The following is a 15,865-nucleotide window of genomic DNA, read 5'->3' as shown; positions in this document are numbered from 1 at the left end:
GCTAAAACTCCAAAACGACACATCAGGGACAAAATACTTCTAACACGAAAATTCCGAAGACATAAAAGCTGGAGCATGTAGCAAAGAAGGAGAGTCATTTGGTCGGCTGAGTCATGTTTCACACTGTTTCCAACTTCTGGCCGAGTTAACGTTTGGTGTGAGCCGTCCCGAGCCGACGACGCAGACTGTTCGCTACGAAAAGTGAAACATGACGGGGGGTTGGATGATGATTTGGCCACCCGTATGGTGGCATTCCATGGGCCCTGGTGCTACTCTGTATGTTCCGTTACTGCCAAGGGTTGTGCGAGCATTTTGGCTGCTCATGTCCATTCCATGTACAAAGTTTGTTTCTAAATGCTGATGCTCAGTCCAATACGACAGGACCCATGTACAAATTGCATGCTGAACTTGCCACTATTTCAGAGCAACAACGCTACACGATTCCCTTGGAAACCATAAGGTACCTGTATTTATCCATTCAGAGGCGACTGGAAGCTGTTTTGAATGTCAAACGTTTTCCTGCACCGCCTCTTCGGGTTTGCGCCGGATCCTAAGATCAACTGCAACCTCGGCTTCAGTTCTCAGCGGGACTCAGCAGCAGAAGCATCCTTTCTCCTGAAGACTGCGAACAGCTGGATCGACGAAATATTGAATCGAGTAGATTTTAGAATCCGGCAGCAAATACGAAGAGACTTTCGAGACTTATTATTCCGCGAAAGCCTCTCAAGTCACATGATATTGTATTTTTTTTAAATATTTCCATTGTTTTGTCCAACCCTTGTGGATACTTCAACGCAGATAATTGAGTGGGAATCGTGGTATTGATTTACAAAAAAACATTCATTGGTATTTGGACATCCAAAGGCACACGGCTTTATTAATACAAAGAAGTGCGTCCCCACTCTAGCGAGTTTAGAGCCCCCTGAAATTGGGCGGTTACAGTTAGCCACAGAAAAATCCTAGATAACCTAGAACTTCCTATACAGCACAACTTGGCATCTGCAAACAGACTTCAATCTAGGTCACCTTTATGAGAAGACTGCGAAGATCCGCTAGGCTTCGACTCAACGAAAGCGTGTAAAGAACTATGGGTTGTAAGTTTGGTGGATTGTCCGAACAAGAAGATCGAAGGACTCGTTCTCCTGAGGCAATTACGGACAACTCCATATCGTGTCAGAAGAAGTGTCAGTAGATGTGAGCAACTGATGAGGAAATATGAGCACGGTGAAGTCCAATCGATGGACGTTTGCTTGTGTGTGAAGTGCATAGCTGTGAGAGTGAACTGAAGGTTACACGCTGAGTCTCTGACTCAGTCATAGAGTTGATAAAGAGCACTTGTAATACAGAATACAGTTAGAAAAATATCCGTAATGGACATTGTAATTCAACCATTGGTGGAAGAAACTCCATCAGACGAAGGCGAAATTACCATTGCTGAATCGAACGACAGGGGAGAAAATTCAACAAAAATTCAGTTTGTCAGGCCATAATGCGCCTCTCACTCACAAAGACTCGTACGTGCACAACCACTTGAAAACGTATCATTCACGCAGTAGCCCATTGGACTGAGGGACAGTACACCCAAACCGTCACACGAACCGAGCAAGGATGTGAATAGCAAATAATATGAACGTAGATTGCCATTCACCAGATAATCCATCGAAGTTAATAGCATACCAGGGGGTGACGGAGAGGACGGGGAAACGAAAAATCTCTCAAGCCTTGCGACGGCATGTTCGACAGGAGGACCTCTCGACAACGCAAAATACTAGTTGGCCAGAGGATATGGAAGCCTGAAACCACACTCTGACTGCAACGATGTTTTAACATTCCCACAGTGTTCCATCGGTCTTAACATCATATTGATACAGGGAATGGCCGCTTCTAAACTACTAATCTTGCAAGGATATGAGGCCACTTGAAATATCGATATAGGAGCAGGAACTGTCATTCTGTATAGAGAAGGCTTGCAATGCGCGCCCATCACGTTACTGGAAACAGAGCGAGGCATTCAGTTCATTGACGCTTACATCCCCCGGAGACAGTGCAAAACAAGAGAGCCGAGAATTCTTTACAACGGTAATGGCAGAATTGATCTCCAACTTATGGTGTCCAACCATCATCGCTGGCGACTTTAATTACATACTGCAGCAGTTAGGCCAAGCACCAAATTTTAATTTCAGTCGTGGACAGCAAGTATTAGCGCGAGAATTTAGACGTAGAGATTTGGAGACTGAGATCTCCTGACAGGGTATCATATATTGGGTGGTTATAATTAAAGTGCACTTACTCACAGTGATACATTGTGGCCTGTAATCATCGTGTTGCAGCGAAAGCTGGTAGATATTCGAATGCGTTAATGCGAAACCAATTTACGGTGGGAAACCATTAGTTCAAGTCGTTACCACCAGGTGCAATTCTAGTGCTGTGAATGCAAGAATGACGTATAGAAATGGTTCCATATGTAATGTGGCCAGGAAAAGTCAAACAACCGACAAATGCATAACGCTGATTTTATTATTAACTGGTGTTTACACAATTTGTTGAATATGAACGCCGGAGGCATCGACGAGATGCTATACAGTGACAGATTTCCATCTGGTGGTTAAAACTGCAACTAATTTTTTTCAAGCATTAATCGGTTCGCATTAACGCAATAACATAAAAAATGGTTCAAATGGTTCTGAGCACTATGGGACTTAAGATCTGAGGTCATCAGTCCCTTAGAACTTAGAACTACTTAAACCTAAGTAACCTAAGGACATCACACACCTCCATGCCCGAGGCAGGATTCGAACCTGCGACCGTTGCGGTCGCGCGGTTCCAGCCTGTAGCGCCTAGAACCGCTCGGCCACTCCGGCCGGCCCGTGTGTAAAAACTTGCGCAAAAAGCTACATGGCAAGAGCACACGCGAGAATTTTATTTCTTAGAGTTACGTCATTTATACAATGACCATGCTGACTGACATAGCAACATACCTGATATTAGGCTTACAACTTTGCTTCCGCCATTTTACAATAGACGCGTAAAGCGATGGTGCTGGTCGTAGTTTGGGTCATACAATTAGCACACACATTTGTAAGCATAATATCATCAAAATATTAGTCGATTATGACTGCTTCATGAAGTCATTCTCGATTGAAAAGGTAAACGTATAAGCCCAGTTCTCGTCAGTTGAGAGACGTTTTAATTTTCTGCTACAAATTTAAGAAATCAGTGGCTGAGGCTCATAAAGCGCAGGGTAAGATCTACTTTGAGGCACCTCGCAATTAATTAGGAGAGAATGGTTTCAACGCTTCAAGAACGGTGATTTTGATATCGTAGACCGGTACGGTGGTGGAAGAGAGAAGGTTTTCGAAGCTAATGAAACCGACGGAAACAATCGTTATCGAAAGCAACTGATGCATCAGAGCCGAGCACTGAGAGACAAACGGACACAATACAGTGGTAGACACGAAAAGGTGATTTTGCAACATGATAGTGCTCAATGCCATGTCGCAAAACCCCTTCAGAATCTACACTCCTGGAAATGGAAAAAAGAACACATTGACACCGGTGTGTCAGACCCACCACACTTGCTCCGGACACTGCGAGAGGGCTGTACAAGCAATAATCACACGCACGGCACAGTGGACACACCAGGAACCGCGGTGTTGGCCGTCGAATAGCGCTAGCTGCGCAGCATTTGTGCACCGCCGCCGTCAGTGTCAGCCAGTTTGCCGTGGCATACGGAGCTCCATCACAGTCTTTAACACTGGTAGCATGCTGCGACAGCGTGGACGTGAACCGTATGTGCAGTTGACGGACTTTGAGCGAGGGCGTATAGTGGGCATGCGGGAGGCCGGGTGGACGTACCGCCGAATTGCTCAACACGTGGGGCGTGAGGTCTCCACAGTACATCGATGTTGTCGCCAGTGGTCGGCGGAAGGTGCACGTGCCAGTCGACCTGGGACCGGACCGCAGCGACGCACGGATGCACGCCAAGACCGTAGGATCCTACGCAGTGCCGTAGGGGACCGCACCGCCACTTCCCAGCAAATTAGGGACACTGTTGCTCCTGGGGTATCGGCGAGGACCATTCGCAACCGTCTCCATGAAGCTGGGCTACGGTCACGCACACTGTTAGGCCGTCTTCCGCTCACGCCCCAACATCGTGCAGCCCGCCTCCAGTGGTGTCGCGACAGGCGTGAATGGAGGGACGAATGGAGACGTGTCGTCTTCAGCGATGAGGGTTGCTTCTGCCTTGGTGCCAATGATGGTCGTATGCGCGTTTGGCGCCGTGCAGGTGAGCGCCACAATCAGGACTGCATACGGCCGAGGCACACAGGGCCAACACCTGGCATCATGGTGTGGGGAGTGAACTCCTACACTGGCCGTACACCTCTGGTGATCGTCGAGGGGACACTGAATAGTGCACGGTACATCCAAACCCTCATCGAACCCATCGTTCTACCATTCCTAGATCGGCAAGGGAACTTGCTGTTCCAACAGGACAATGCACGTCCGCATGTATCCCGTGCCACCCAAAGTGCTCTAGAAGGTGTCAGTCAGCTACCCTGGCCAGCAAGATCTCCGGATCTGTCCCACATTGAGCATGTTTGGGACTGGATGAAGCGTCGTCTCACGCGGTCTGCACGTCCAGCACGAACGCTGGTCCAACTGAGGCGCCAGGTGGAAATGGCGTGGCAAGCCGTTCCACAGGACTACATCCAACATCTCTACGATCGTCTCCATGGGAGAATAGCAGCCTGCATTGCTGCGAAAGGTGGATATACACTGTACTAGTGCCGACATTGTGCATGCTCTGTTGCCTGTGTCTATGTGCCTGTGGTTCTGTCAGTGTGATCATGTGATGTATCTGACCCCAGGAATGTGTCAATAAAGTTTCCCCTTCCTGGGACAATGAATTCACGGTGTTCTTATTTCAATTTCCAGGAGTGTATTTGGAAACGCTGGATTGGGAGTCCTGCTCCACTCGCCGTATTCTCCAGGCTTTACTTCCTCTGACTACCACCTTTTTGTATCAACGGCCCACGGCCTGGCTGACCACCACCTGCGGTTATGTGAACAAGTGCAAAATTGGATCGATTCATGTATCTCCTCAAAAGACTTCAGTTCTTCTGCTGCGGGATTCGTATGCTGCCCGAAGGGTGGGAGAAAGTAGTGCAGAGTGATGGCCAATACTTTGAATCGTAATTTTTTTGCACGTTTTTTTCACTATGAAACCTCAAACTTCCAGAAAAACGACGAAAGCAGAGCTGTATACCTAACATAAGCTGGATTAAAGCAAAACATTGTTAGTGAACCTAGGAAACATACAGCTGGATTCAAAATTAGAGCGAGGGACATCAGAAGCGTCTGACTACAGATGGTTACTGCACATCAATACGTGCAGGACCTGTGAACAGCGCCGGCCGTTGTGGTCTAGCGGTTCTAGGCGCTTCTGTCTGGAGCCGCGCGATCACTGCGGTCGCAGGTTCGAATCCTGCCTCGGGCATGGATGTGTGTGATGTCCTTAGGTTACTTAGGTTTAAGTAGTTCTAAGTTCTAGGGGACTGATGACCTCATATGTTAAGTCCCATAGTGCTCAGAGCCATTTGAACCATTTGAACCTGTGAACAGCACCTAGACACCTAACAGAGAACTATAAGTGAAATGACGGCACCCATCACGTTACTCAAGCTATCATCGAACAGACCATAAAGGAATATTTCATCAAGTTGTAGACCATCGACCTTAATAACTTCACTAGTCTTGAGGGATAACTGGAAAATGCGTGCAACCTGAGTGCGATTACAGAGGCGCAAAATACTGAACTCATGATTCCGTTTTCGAAAGAAGTTGACTCCATTTTCAAAAGAAGAACTGCTCAGTGTCTTCAAACCGTTCCAGCGAAACTAGGATGCAGGTCCTGACGGCCCGCCTTACGCCTTTACTCTAAATTTTGGTGTTTACTGGCTGAGACAGTGGATGCTACAACTAATAAAATTCTGCATTGAGTAATGCAGGCATCTGAATAAACCGAAGCAACCACAATCTTTAATTTCCTGAAAGGTCAAAATTACTTCTTCAAATGTGAGGCCCATCGTCCTACTCAACGCTAATTATAAATTATTTACAAGAACAAATGCCGCATTAAAGTCGTGTTTCAAAGATCGTAATACTGTATTAAAAGACAGCTGTCTTTGGGTGCAATATGGCGGACATTTTGGCGCCATGTAGCGTTCTTTTTCGCCTTACCTTAGTAGCTCACACACTGCTGGAGGTTGCCTTTTCATACTTTCAAGAAATGTAGGCTTTACTGGAATACAACTACCATTCTGTGTCATGGATAAAATGACCAAGCTTTTTACGACCATAATAAGCAATTGCATGCACAATGTTAGAACCAAAAACGAAACAAGTATTAAAATAAATGACACTTTCGAAGCCCACATCCAATTGCGATAAAGACTAGGGCAGCTCACTAAATGCTACAGCTCCAGAGCCCCTGAGTTAGTGTCTCCGATGCATCAAACTATCGTTAACGCTTACTCTAATGGTCTCAGCATTATATTGAACAGCCAAGACGATGAAACACGGGCAGAATAAATCATTCTTGAATATCAGCGAATTAGTTTTGCTCTGTTAAACAAACATAGATCCGCCATTCGCACCCTGGGTCCGACACTTCAACACCCACGTGACAGTTCGCTGAATGCAGTATACTCTAGATTACGGTTGAATAAGGTCATTACAGCCGAACTACAAGGCGCAGTCGAGTAAAACTGGAGAGGGAAAGTGTAACTACACAAAGCTTGAGTAAAAGAAAAGCATCTGCACAGCTCAGTTTGCAAAGTTTTATTACGTTAACACCTACGTCCTTTGAAAATGCAGCCACACTGCAGCCATCTTATCTGTGCAAAGCAATTATAATAGACAGGTCCTGGCTTAAACAGGATGCTACATGTGTATTTTAAATCTTTTGAAACGACCCTGTCTTACAAAAGCTAACCTGTGCCCTATTGAAGGGCTTGACTTGCACAATATTCATACACACTGAAAGGCCATACTAGGTTATTTGTAAGTTCCTTCGTTGTTTCAGTAGATGGCTGAACAAAAACTACAAGACGCGCCCTAAACAGACAATTATCGGTGGATAGAGCATCTCTCCAAGATTTAAACTCGCAATACAGCCCCTCAATCGACATCGCTTGTGATACGGTGATCAGTCGTACATATGTACAGTTCATCAAAGTTACTGATGCCACTTCCGTGAATGGTCATGGCGTGTGGCTGGTATGTAGTGGGTTCGGGTTCGATTCCCAGCCGTGTTGGAGATTTTTATCCGCTCTCGGGCTTTGTGCTGCTTTGTCGTCATCATCATTTCATAATAAACCACATGCCTGTCGCCCAATGTGGTGTCAAGTGAAAAGACTTGCAACTCGGCGGCCCAGGTGGGGACTGCTGGCGTCAAAGCCATACAGTCATTTCATTTCATTGCCTTTTAAAACCGGGAAAGCACAACGGCAGTAACCCGTTTTACAAATCTATTCATTGGATTTGCCAGTCTGCAGATACGAATTAATTTACTGTGATAATAGAGACCAGATGATTAGTCTGTGTGTTATGATATAACTGCCCCCTAGTGGTACAAACAGTAACTACACCACAGCAAGTACGATGTCTCGAAACTTGGAGAGAATATCTGCCCACTGAAATTTACCTATTTTCAGTTCGTCTTCTAATTTTCGCACAGTACTCTTCTGAAACCCTAGAGGTACTTCTGAGGAATCTTGTATATCTGTAACAAATCCACGGATTTCTTGGTAACAACAAAAGCAGTATGATAATATATGGTGCAATGCACATCACACTGTGGATCCAGGCTACCGATGTATGTCAATACTGACTGAATTACGCCAAGCTATATTAAGTTATATCATGTATAAAATAATATTTATCATTTAGAGCTTAGTTACATTTACCGAAACACTCTGAAACAGCCGACAATCCGTGTACATAACTTTCTCTCGCAGGATGTCCCAAGACATCTCGTACTCGTAAAATACCCGGCAGCAAATTGAAACCGAATTTGAAACAGCAGTCATTCCAGGTTCCTGATGATCAGCGTGAGGGCGGTCTGGTTAGATTAAATCACGGAAACTTGTCGATTTTCGGGGAAGAAGCACAGAATAAATTAATCCAAATCCCGATTCGTGGTAAACACAATTCTGTTGGAATCGTAGTCCACACATTTTTATGCCATCAGCTCGTCACCATTTGGAACTCCATCACATAAAAATTGAATTTTATCATGCGGTACGCACACGAACATCGTCAACAACATTTCGCGGCTCGTCCATTGTTATTAATCTACTAACATTTATTTTTCATTATATTTTAAATTTTAGATGTAAGTGAGGTTACGTTCCATTGGTGACACAAAAATTATCGTACTGCATTATATACTTCCCCACTAAAATTGAATTTGATGGTGTGAAACATTACTGAAGAAATTCTAATAATATCAGGTGGTTATAGTTTGATCTTTATACTATGCGTAACATAGCTTCAAGTATGACTACCACCGAGGTATGAACACTCTTTATGTATATTGACAGATATTTTAGGTGTGAAAATAAAATTGTAACATTTGACGTACTGTAGATATCGAATGTCTTGTTATCTTCTTCCCCGCCCCCGGCACTAAATTGGTGCTTGGTCAGACTCATTTTCATGCATGGTCTCGTTCAGGCCTAGGATGAAATGACAACTCCCTTCTTGGTATGTTATTTTAGCAAAGTACATGTGTTTCGAACAGTTATAGAACAATTTAGATGCGGAAATACTGTGAGTTACATCATTTACATACTCTAGACGTGGAAATAACAAATAGTGTGTGTGTGTACTTGCTTACACATATTTTGATAATTATTACAGGTGTTGAACACGTCGCAATAAAAATTTTCAAATAATTCAGATATTTTTGAACATGACACAAAAAATTCAGATTGCTCTGATACTTTTGAAGGTCATGCCATACTGAGTGCTTGCCCAAATGGGCTAGTCCTACCATTTTGGTACTTTTTCAGTTTTATGTTAGCACAACTGGGCTAGTTCCACCTTCTTGCATTTTTGGAATTTTCTGCCAGCACCATCTTGCTTTTTTTGTATTTCCTGCCAGCACGATCTTGCGTTTTTAATTTTATTCCATTGCCATCTTTCAATTTTTAAAATTAATACCCACGCCAAATTGGACTTTTGAATTTTACGCCACCGACACCTTGGATTTAACGCGACTGCAGTGTCGGCTAATGGCAGCCGCTTGAACTAAGGGCCAGGTTCGGTACAGCCATATTACTGCTATTGCGTCTCATGGGTCCACTTTTTGTCAGTGAGTCTGCCGTCAACAGAGATGTTTACCTGGACTTTTTACAAGCGTGTGCTATGCTACAATAGAACCTAACGCCATATTCAAGAAGGGTAGCTCCTAATTGGTCCCTAAATTTCCAACAATCTTTGGATGAAGAGTTTCCGGATAGGTGGATTGCACAAGATGGTCCGATTCTGTGATAATCATGATCACTTCGCCTCACACCTGTAGACTTTTTCCTATGGTGTTTCATTGAGGATCAGGTGTACCGAAGCAAGATTAGAGAGCTACAGGACTGGAAGGCACGGGTTTGCCTGCAGCTGAACGTCTCACTGTGGAGTTGCTTGAGCGATCGTGAAGAGAAACTGAATACTTACTGGATATGGTCCGTGCCATCAGGGGTGCACATATCGGTGTGTATGAAAGAGGAAACAAGAGTTTGATTTACACTGATAAGCCGAGATATTATGACCAGCCACTCAATAGTGTGTTGCTCCATCTCTGGAAAAAAATACTGCAGTTATACGCGTGACATGGATTTTGCTAGCTTTGTTCGGTTTTAAAAGGTATGTGGCGCCAAGTACCTACGCACAAGTGACGCAATTTCTGTAAATTACGAGCTGGTCTTTTGTGCACGCGGAGCTACCACCCTGCGTCGCATATGTGCTCCATTGGATTCTGATCAGGAAAATTTGGTGACAAGACATCAATGTCAGTTCACTAAAACGCTCCTGAAACCACTGTAGCACGATTCTGGTCTTGTTAGAAGAACAGATATGCTTCTGGAAGTTATCATTGCCGTCGGGGAAGACATCAAGCATGAAGGGATGCAGGTGGTGTGCAACAACGTTCACGCAGTCCACGGCTGTCGTGCTGCCTTTATTACCCACGAAGGGATGCAGGTGGTGCACAATAACGTTGCCTTTGGATTATTACTACAGGTCCCAAACAAGCCCAGGTGAATGTAACCTGCAGCAAAATACCAGCCTGCACCGACTTGTGTCCATGCCGTCGTGCATGTTTTGAGGAGCCGTTCGCCTGGATGATGGCGTATTGAGACACAACTGTCCATTAGGTAGAATAAAAATGATTCATTCGGCTGGTCAACTGTCTTTGATAGTTCCACGGTTCAGTCTCGATGACCCTGTGCCCACCGCAATATGAACTGACGACGTTGTTGGGTCAACTTGAGAAAAGGTAGAGTTTTTTACTTCGGAGCTCATGTTCAGTAATATTCGATGAACCGTGAGCTGCAAAGCACTTACGCACTGTTTCGGACCTGCCGAAGATTGTCGCCTACCGTGCTTCATAGAGCGAGCAACTCTCCGGCCACCACTTTCTAAGATAAGGCATGGAAATCCAACACCTTGTCATCTACCCGTTGTTTCACCGTCAATCATCCACTTTCCGTATTTGCTCACGACAGCGAACAGCATACTAGCTTTGGCGTTTCCGATATTCTCGTTTTCAGACGCCGTGCCGTAACGTTGTACCCTTTATAAAAGTCACTTAGGTCAGTGGGTTACCACGTTTGCGACCCGTATCGTCAGTAGAATGATTCCCCATTCTCGTGTTTTCCGCCTATGTACTTTCCTCTTCGCGTCACGTGCCACGAGAAGTGCCAGCGTGCCGGCCGCGGTGGTCTCGCGGTTCTAGGCGCGCAGTCCGGAACCGTGCGACTGCTACGGTCGCGGGTTCGAATCCTGTCTCGGGCATGGATGTGTGTGATGTCCTTAGGTTAGTTAGGTTTAAGTAGTTCTAAGTTCTAGGGGACTAATGACCACAGCAGTTGAGTCCCATAGTGCTCAGAGCCATTTGAACCATTTGAAGTGCCAGCGTATTGCATAAAGCTCGAAGAGCGGCAGAAGAGTTGCAGTTGGATGTATTATGCCTCAAAGAACCGTATACAGCGAAAGAATAGATCCCCAGTATGCCAGTAACTGCCCAGATAGTCACGTCATATACCAGCAATAATAGTATTTTACAAGTGCAGTGGCGCCGACCTGCGTTACTGACCATGTGCGGGAACTCCCGGGGCCCCGTCTTGATGCCGCCCACGATCAGCGGCACGCCCACGATGCCGCAGACGCTTTCCCTGGTGGGCAGGGCGCGCGGCAGAAGCACCGGCGCCTCCGACTCCACGAAGACCGCCCTCGCGTACTCCTTGCACTCTGCAACACGCGCCGCCCGTCTCACACTCTTCTGTGCAAATTGGGTACAGTCAAGGAATTGGGCGCAGGCTGTCGAAAATATGACAGAATAAGGTACACTACAGTCACTACACACTCAGCGGACAGAATCGTACACTCCTGGAAATTGAAATAAGAACACCGTGAATTCATTGTCCCAGGAAGGGGAAACTTTATTGACACATTCCTGGGGTCAGATACATCACATGATCACACTGACAGAACCACAGGCACATAGACACACGCAACAGAGCATGCACAATGTCGGCACTAGTACAGTGTATATCCACCTTTCGCAGCAATGCAGGCTGCTATTCTCACATGGAGACTATCGTACAGATGCTGGACGTAGTCCTGTGGAACGGCTTGCCATGCCATTTCCACCTGGCGCCTCAGTTGGACCAGCGTTCGTGCTGGACGTGCAGACCGCGTGACACGACGCTTCATCCAGTCCCAAACATGCTCAATGGGGGACAGATCCGGAGATCTTGCTGGCCAGGGTAGTTGACTTACACCTTCTAGAGCACGTTGGGTGGCACGGGATACATGCGGACGTGCATTGTCCTGTTGGAACAGCAAGTTCCCTTGCCGGTCTAGGAATGGTAGAACGATGGGTTCGATGAGGGTTTGGATGTACCTTGCACTATTCAGTGTCCCCTCGACGATCACCAGAGGTGTACGGCCAGTGTAGGAGATCGCTCCCCACACCATGATGCCGGGTGTTGGCCCTGTGTGCCTCGGTCGTATGCAGTCCTGATTCTGGCGCTCACCTGCACGGCGCCAAACACGCATACGACCATCAGTGGCACCAAGGCAGAAGCAACTCTCATCGCTGAAGACGACACGTCTCTATTCGTCCCTCCATTCACGCCTGTCGCGACACCACTGGAGGCGGGCTGCACGATGTTGGGTCGTGAGCGGAAGACGGCCTAACGGTGTGCGGGACCGTAGCCCAGCTTCATGGAGACGGTTGCGAATGGTCCTCGCCGATACCCCAGGAGCAACAGTGTCCTTAATTTGCTGGGAAATGGTCCCCTACGGCACTGCGTAGGATCCTACGGTCTTGGCATGCATCCGTGCGTCGCTGCGGTCCGGTCCCAGGTCGACGGGCACGTGCACCTTCCGCCGACCACTGGCGACAACATCGATGTACTGTGGAGACCTCACGCCCCACGTGTTGAGCAATTCGGCGGTACGTCCACCCGGCCTCCCGCATGCCCACTATACGCCCTCGCTCAAAGTCCGTCAACTGCACATACGGTTCACGTCCACGCTGTCGCGGCATGCTACCAGTGTTGAAGACTGCGATGGAGCTCCGTATGCCACGGCAAACTGGCTGACACTGACGGCGGCGGTGCACAAATGCTGCGCAGCTAGCGCCATTCGACGGCCAACACCGCGGTTCCTGGTGTGTCCGCTGTGCCGTGCATGTGATCATTGCTTGTACAGCCCTCTCGCAGTGTCCGGAGCAAGTATGGTGGGTCTGACACACCGGTGTCAATGTGTTCTTTTTTCCATTTCCAGGAGTGTATTTTGGAGACTGCTGGGCATTAAATTTATAACACTATGCAGGAAACGTCCAACAAACGTCAAATTTCCATGAAGTGTGCTACATTCTTGGTATGAAAATGACTAGTACTGACTCTTCCGTATCGATACTAGCTTTCGGATTTTTCCTTACGTGGTGTCGAGTTCCTGGTTGCTGGGCGGGAGGGCGTCTCGGGCGCCGGTTAGTAAAGTAAAGGGCCAGTGCATGCGCGCCGTGGGGAATGTTGTTACGAACGAGGACTCCGGCGAACTGAACGCCACGGGAAGGCGGATGCTGGTACAGAGGGACGTGTGAAGATCGGCTTGCTGTCCCACGTGTGGGGAAACTGAGTGAAAAAATTGCACAAATTTTGCCGCTGATAGTGGTCCTCCTTAGTGCGATCGAGCCTGTGTGAAATTGCCTATTCCCTTCCTATTCTTCGTCAGCTGGTGCGCTCAGTATTAAACACGGTGAGCATCTTTCTACCATTTGTCGGCATTCCTTGAAATCGTAGTAGCTGCTTACTGATTACATGTGGAGCCCCCACGGAAAAAACGGGGTAAGTGTATTTATATAGAAAATGAGTTTGGCATATTCTGACGGCCAGCCTTCGGTTCTACAAGGTAGTTAAAATGACTTTCAAATATCATGGAGAGGTTCCAAGATACACTATGTGATCAAAAGCATCCAGACACCCCCAAAAACATACGTTTTTCGTATTAGGTGCATTGTGCTGACACCTACCGACAGGTACTCAATATCAGCGACCTCAGAAGTCATGAGACATGGCGAGAGAGCAGAATGGCACGCTCCGCGCAACTCACGGATTTCGAACGTGGTCAGGTTATTGGGTGTCACTTGTGTCATGCAACTGTATGCGAGATAGTGAAGTGGAAACTTGAAGTGACACGTACAGCACAAAACTGTACAGGCCGACTTCGCCTACTGACTGACAGAGACCGCCGACAATTGAAGAGGATCGTAATGTGTAATAAGCAGACATCTATCCAGACCGTCACACAGTAATTACAAACTGCATCAGTATCCACAACAAGTACTATGACAGTTAGGCATGACGTGAGAAAACTTGGATTTCATGGTCGAGCGACTGCTCATTACGCCGGTAAATGCCCAACGCCGCCTCGCTTGGTGCAAGGAGCGTAAACTTTTGACTATTGAACTGTGGAAAAACGTTGTGTGGAATGACAAATCACGGTACACAACGTGGCGATCCGATGGCAGGATGTCGGTATGGCGAATGCCCGGTGAACGGCATCTGCCAGCGTGTGTACTGCCAAAAGTAAAATTCGAAGGCGGTGGTGTTATGGTGTGATCTTGTGTTTCATGGAGGGGGCTTGCACCCATTGCTTTTTGCGTGGAACTGTCACAGCACAGGCTTACACTGATGTTTTAAATACCCTCTTGCTTGCCACCACTCAAGAGAAATTCGTGGATGGTTATTGCATCTTTCAACACGGTCGAGCATGTGTTCATAATACACTGCCTGTGGCGGAGTGGTCACACGACAATGACATCCCTGTAATGGACTGGTCTGCACAGAGTCCTGAACTGAATCCTATAGAACACCTTTGAGATATTTTAGAACGCCAATTTCGTGTCAGGCCTCACCGACCGACGTAGATATCTCTCCTCAGTGCAGCACTCCCTGAAGAATTGGCTGCCATTCCCCAAGAAACCTTCCAGCACCTGGTTGAACGTATGCCTGCGAGAGTGGAAGCTGTCATGAAGGCTAAGGATGAGCCAACACCATACTGAATTCTAGCATTACCGACGGAGGGCGCCACGAACTTGTAAGTCATTTTCAGCCAGGTGTTCGGATACTTTTGATCACATAGTGTACAAAGGCTTTTAGTGGTAACGGAAAGAAAGTTCTGAGTTGGTCTTCTCACGAAACGAATGCACCGAGTCCAAGGTTTGCCTCAACTGTTTGCAACACACCTTTTAGGTGAGTTGGGTTGCTGCTGCAAACATGATCGGTTGAGTTTTTACTCTCTGTTCTTTCCTTGTAGTAATAGTGATTTCATGCACTGATACTTTCCATGACCTTGGAAACTTGCTCCTGAATTTGGTTAAGGTACTACACATGTGAAATAAAAGAGTTTGAAACGTTATGGTGGCGTGGTGCTCTTAGGATCTTTAAAATATGCGGATTATCACAAGATGAAGGTGACAAGCCATTTATTAATCTATAACCCAAAAAGAGAAAAAGTTATAACAGAATGGGCAATGTTTGTAGAAATTGGAAATGTGTGGTAAATTCTAAGAGACCAAACTACTAAGGTCATCGGTCCCTAAGCTTACACACTACTTAATCTAACTTAAACTAACTTGCGCTAAGGACAAGACACACTACCACGCCCGAGGGAGGACTCGAACCTCCAACGGGGACAGCCGCGCGAACCGTGCCAAGGAGCCGAGGCCGCGCGGCTACCCCGTGTGTGCAATGTCTGTATGGACCACACGGCCATGTCTCGTGCGTTAGACGTTGTTTGAGTGTTTCAAACAAATAAAACCCCACGAAAGACAACAACTTATCTTGAACTTTAATTTGTTAGGTGGCTGGAATGACAAATCCTACTATTTAACCACATTCTTTTCTGTGACATTAGTTGCCCATAGAAGGCTTCGCATGACGATTCCAATGCCAGAGATTGCTCTTTACGACACATTATAAGAATCAAACGAAACGATATCATGACTGAAATTCCTGTTTACCAAAACTTCTTCACTGTGATGCAATATTTTATACTTACAATGAAGATTTTGGGACAA

At 46.6% G+C, this 15,865-nt stretch overlaps 1 protein-coding gene across 1 annotated transcript in view; it reads right to left on the bottom strand.

Moving 5' to 3' along the window:
* Window positions 1-15,865, bottom strand: part of LOC126273206 (serine protease snake-like) — a 186,508-nt gene that overhangs the window by 147,644 nt on the left and 22,999 nt on the right. Inside the window, exon 2 of the mRNA XM_049976785.1 lies at window positions 11,372-11,526. Within this exon, the coding sequence (XP_049832742.1) occupies window positions 11,372-11,526 (155 nt within the window). The remainder of the gene's footprint in view (window positions 1-11,371; window positions 11,527-15,865) is intronic.

The sequence above is a fragment of the Schistocerca gregaria genome, chromosome 1, assembly GCF_023897955.1.
Source record: "Schistocerca gregaria isolate iqSchGreg1 chromosome 1, iqSchGreg1.2, whole genome shotgun sequence".
NCBI classification, from domain to species: domain Eukaryota; kingdom Metazoa; phylum Arthropoda; class Insecta; order Orthoptera; family Acrididae; genus Schistocerca; species Schistocerca gregaria.
The sequence above is the reverse complement of the archived record's forward strand: the minus strand, read 5'-3'. Positions and strand labels throughout refer to the sequence as shown.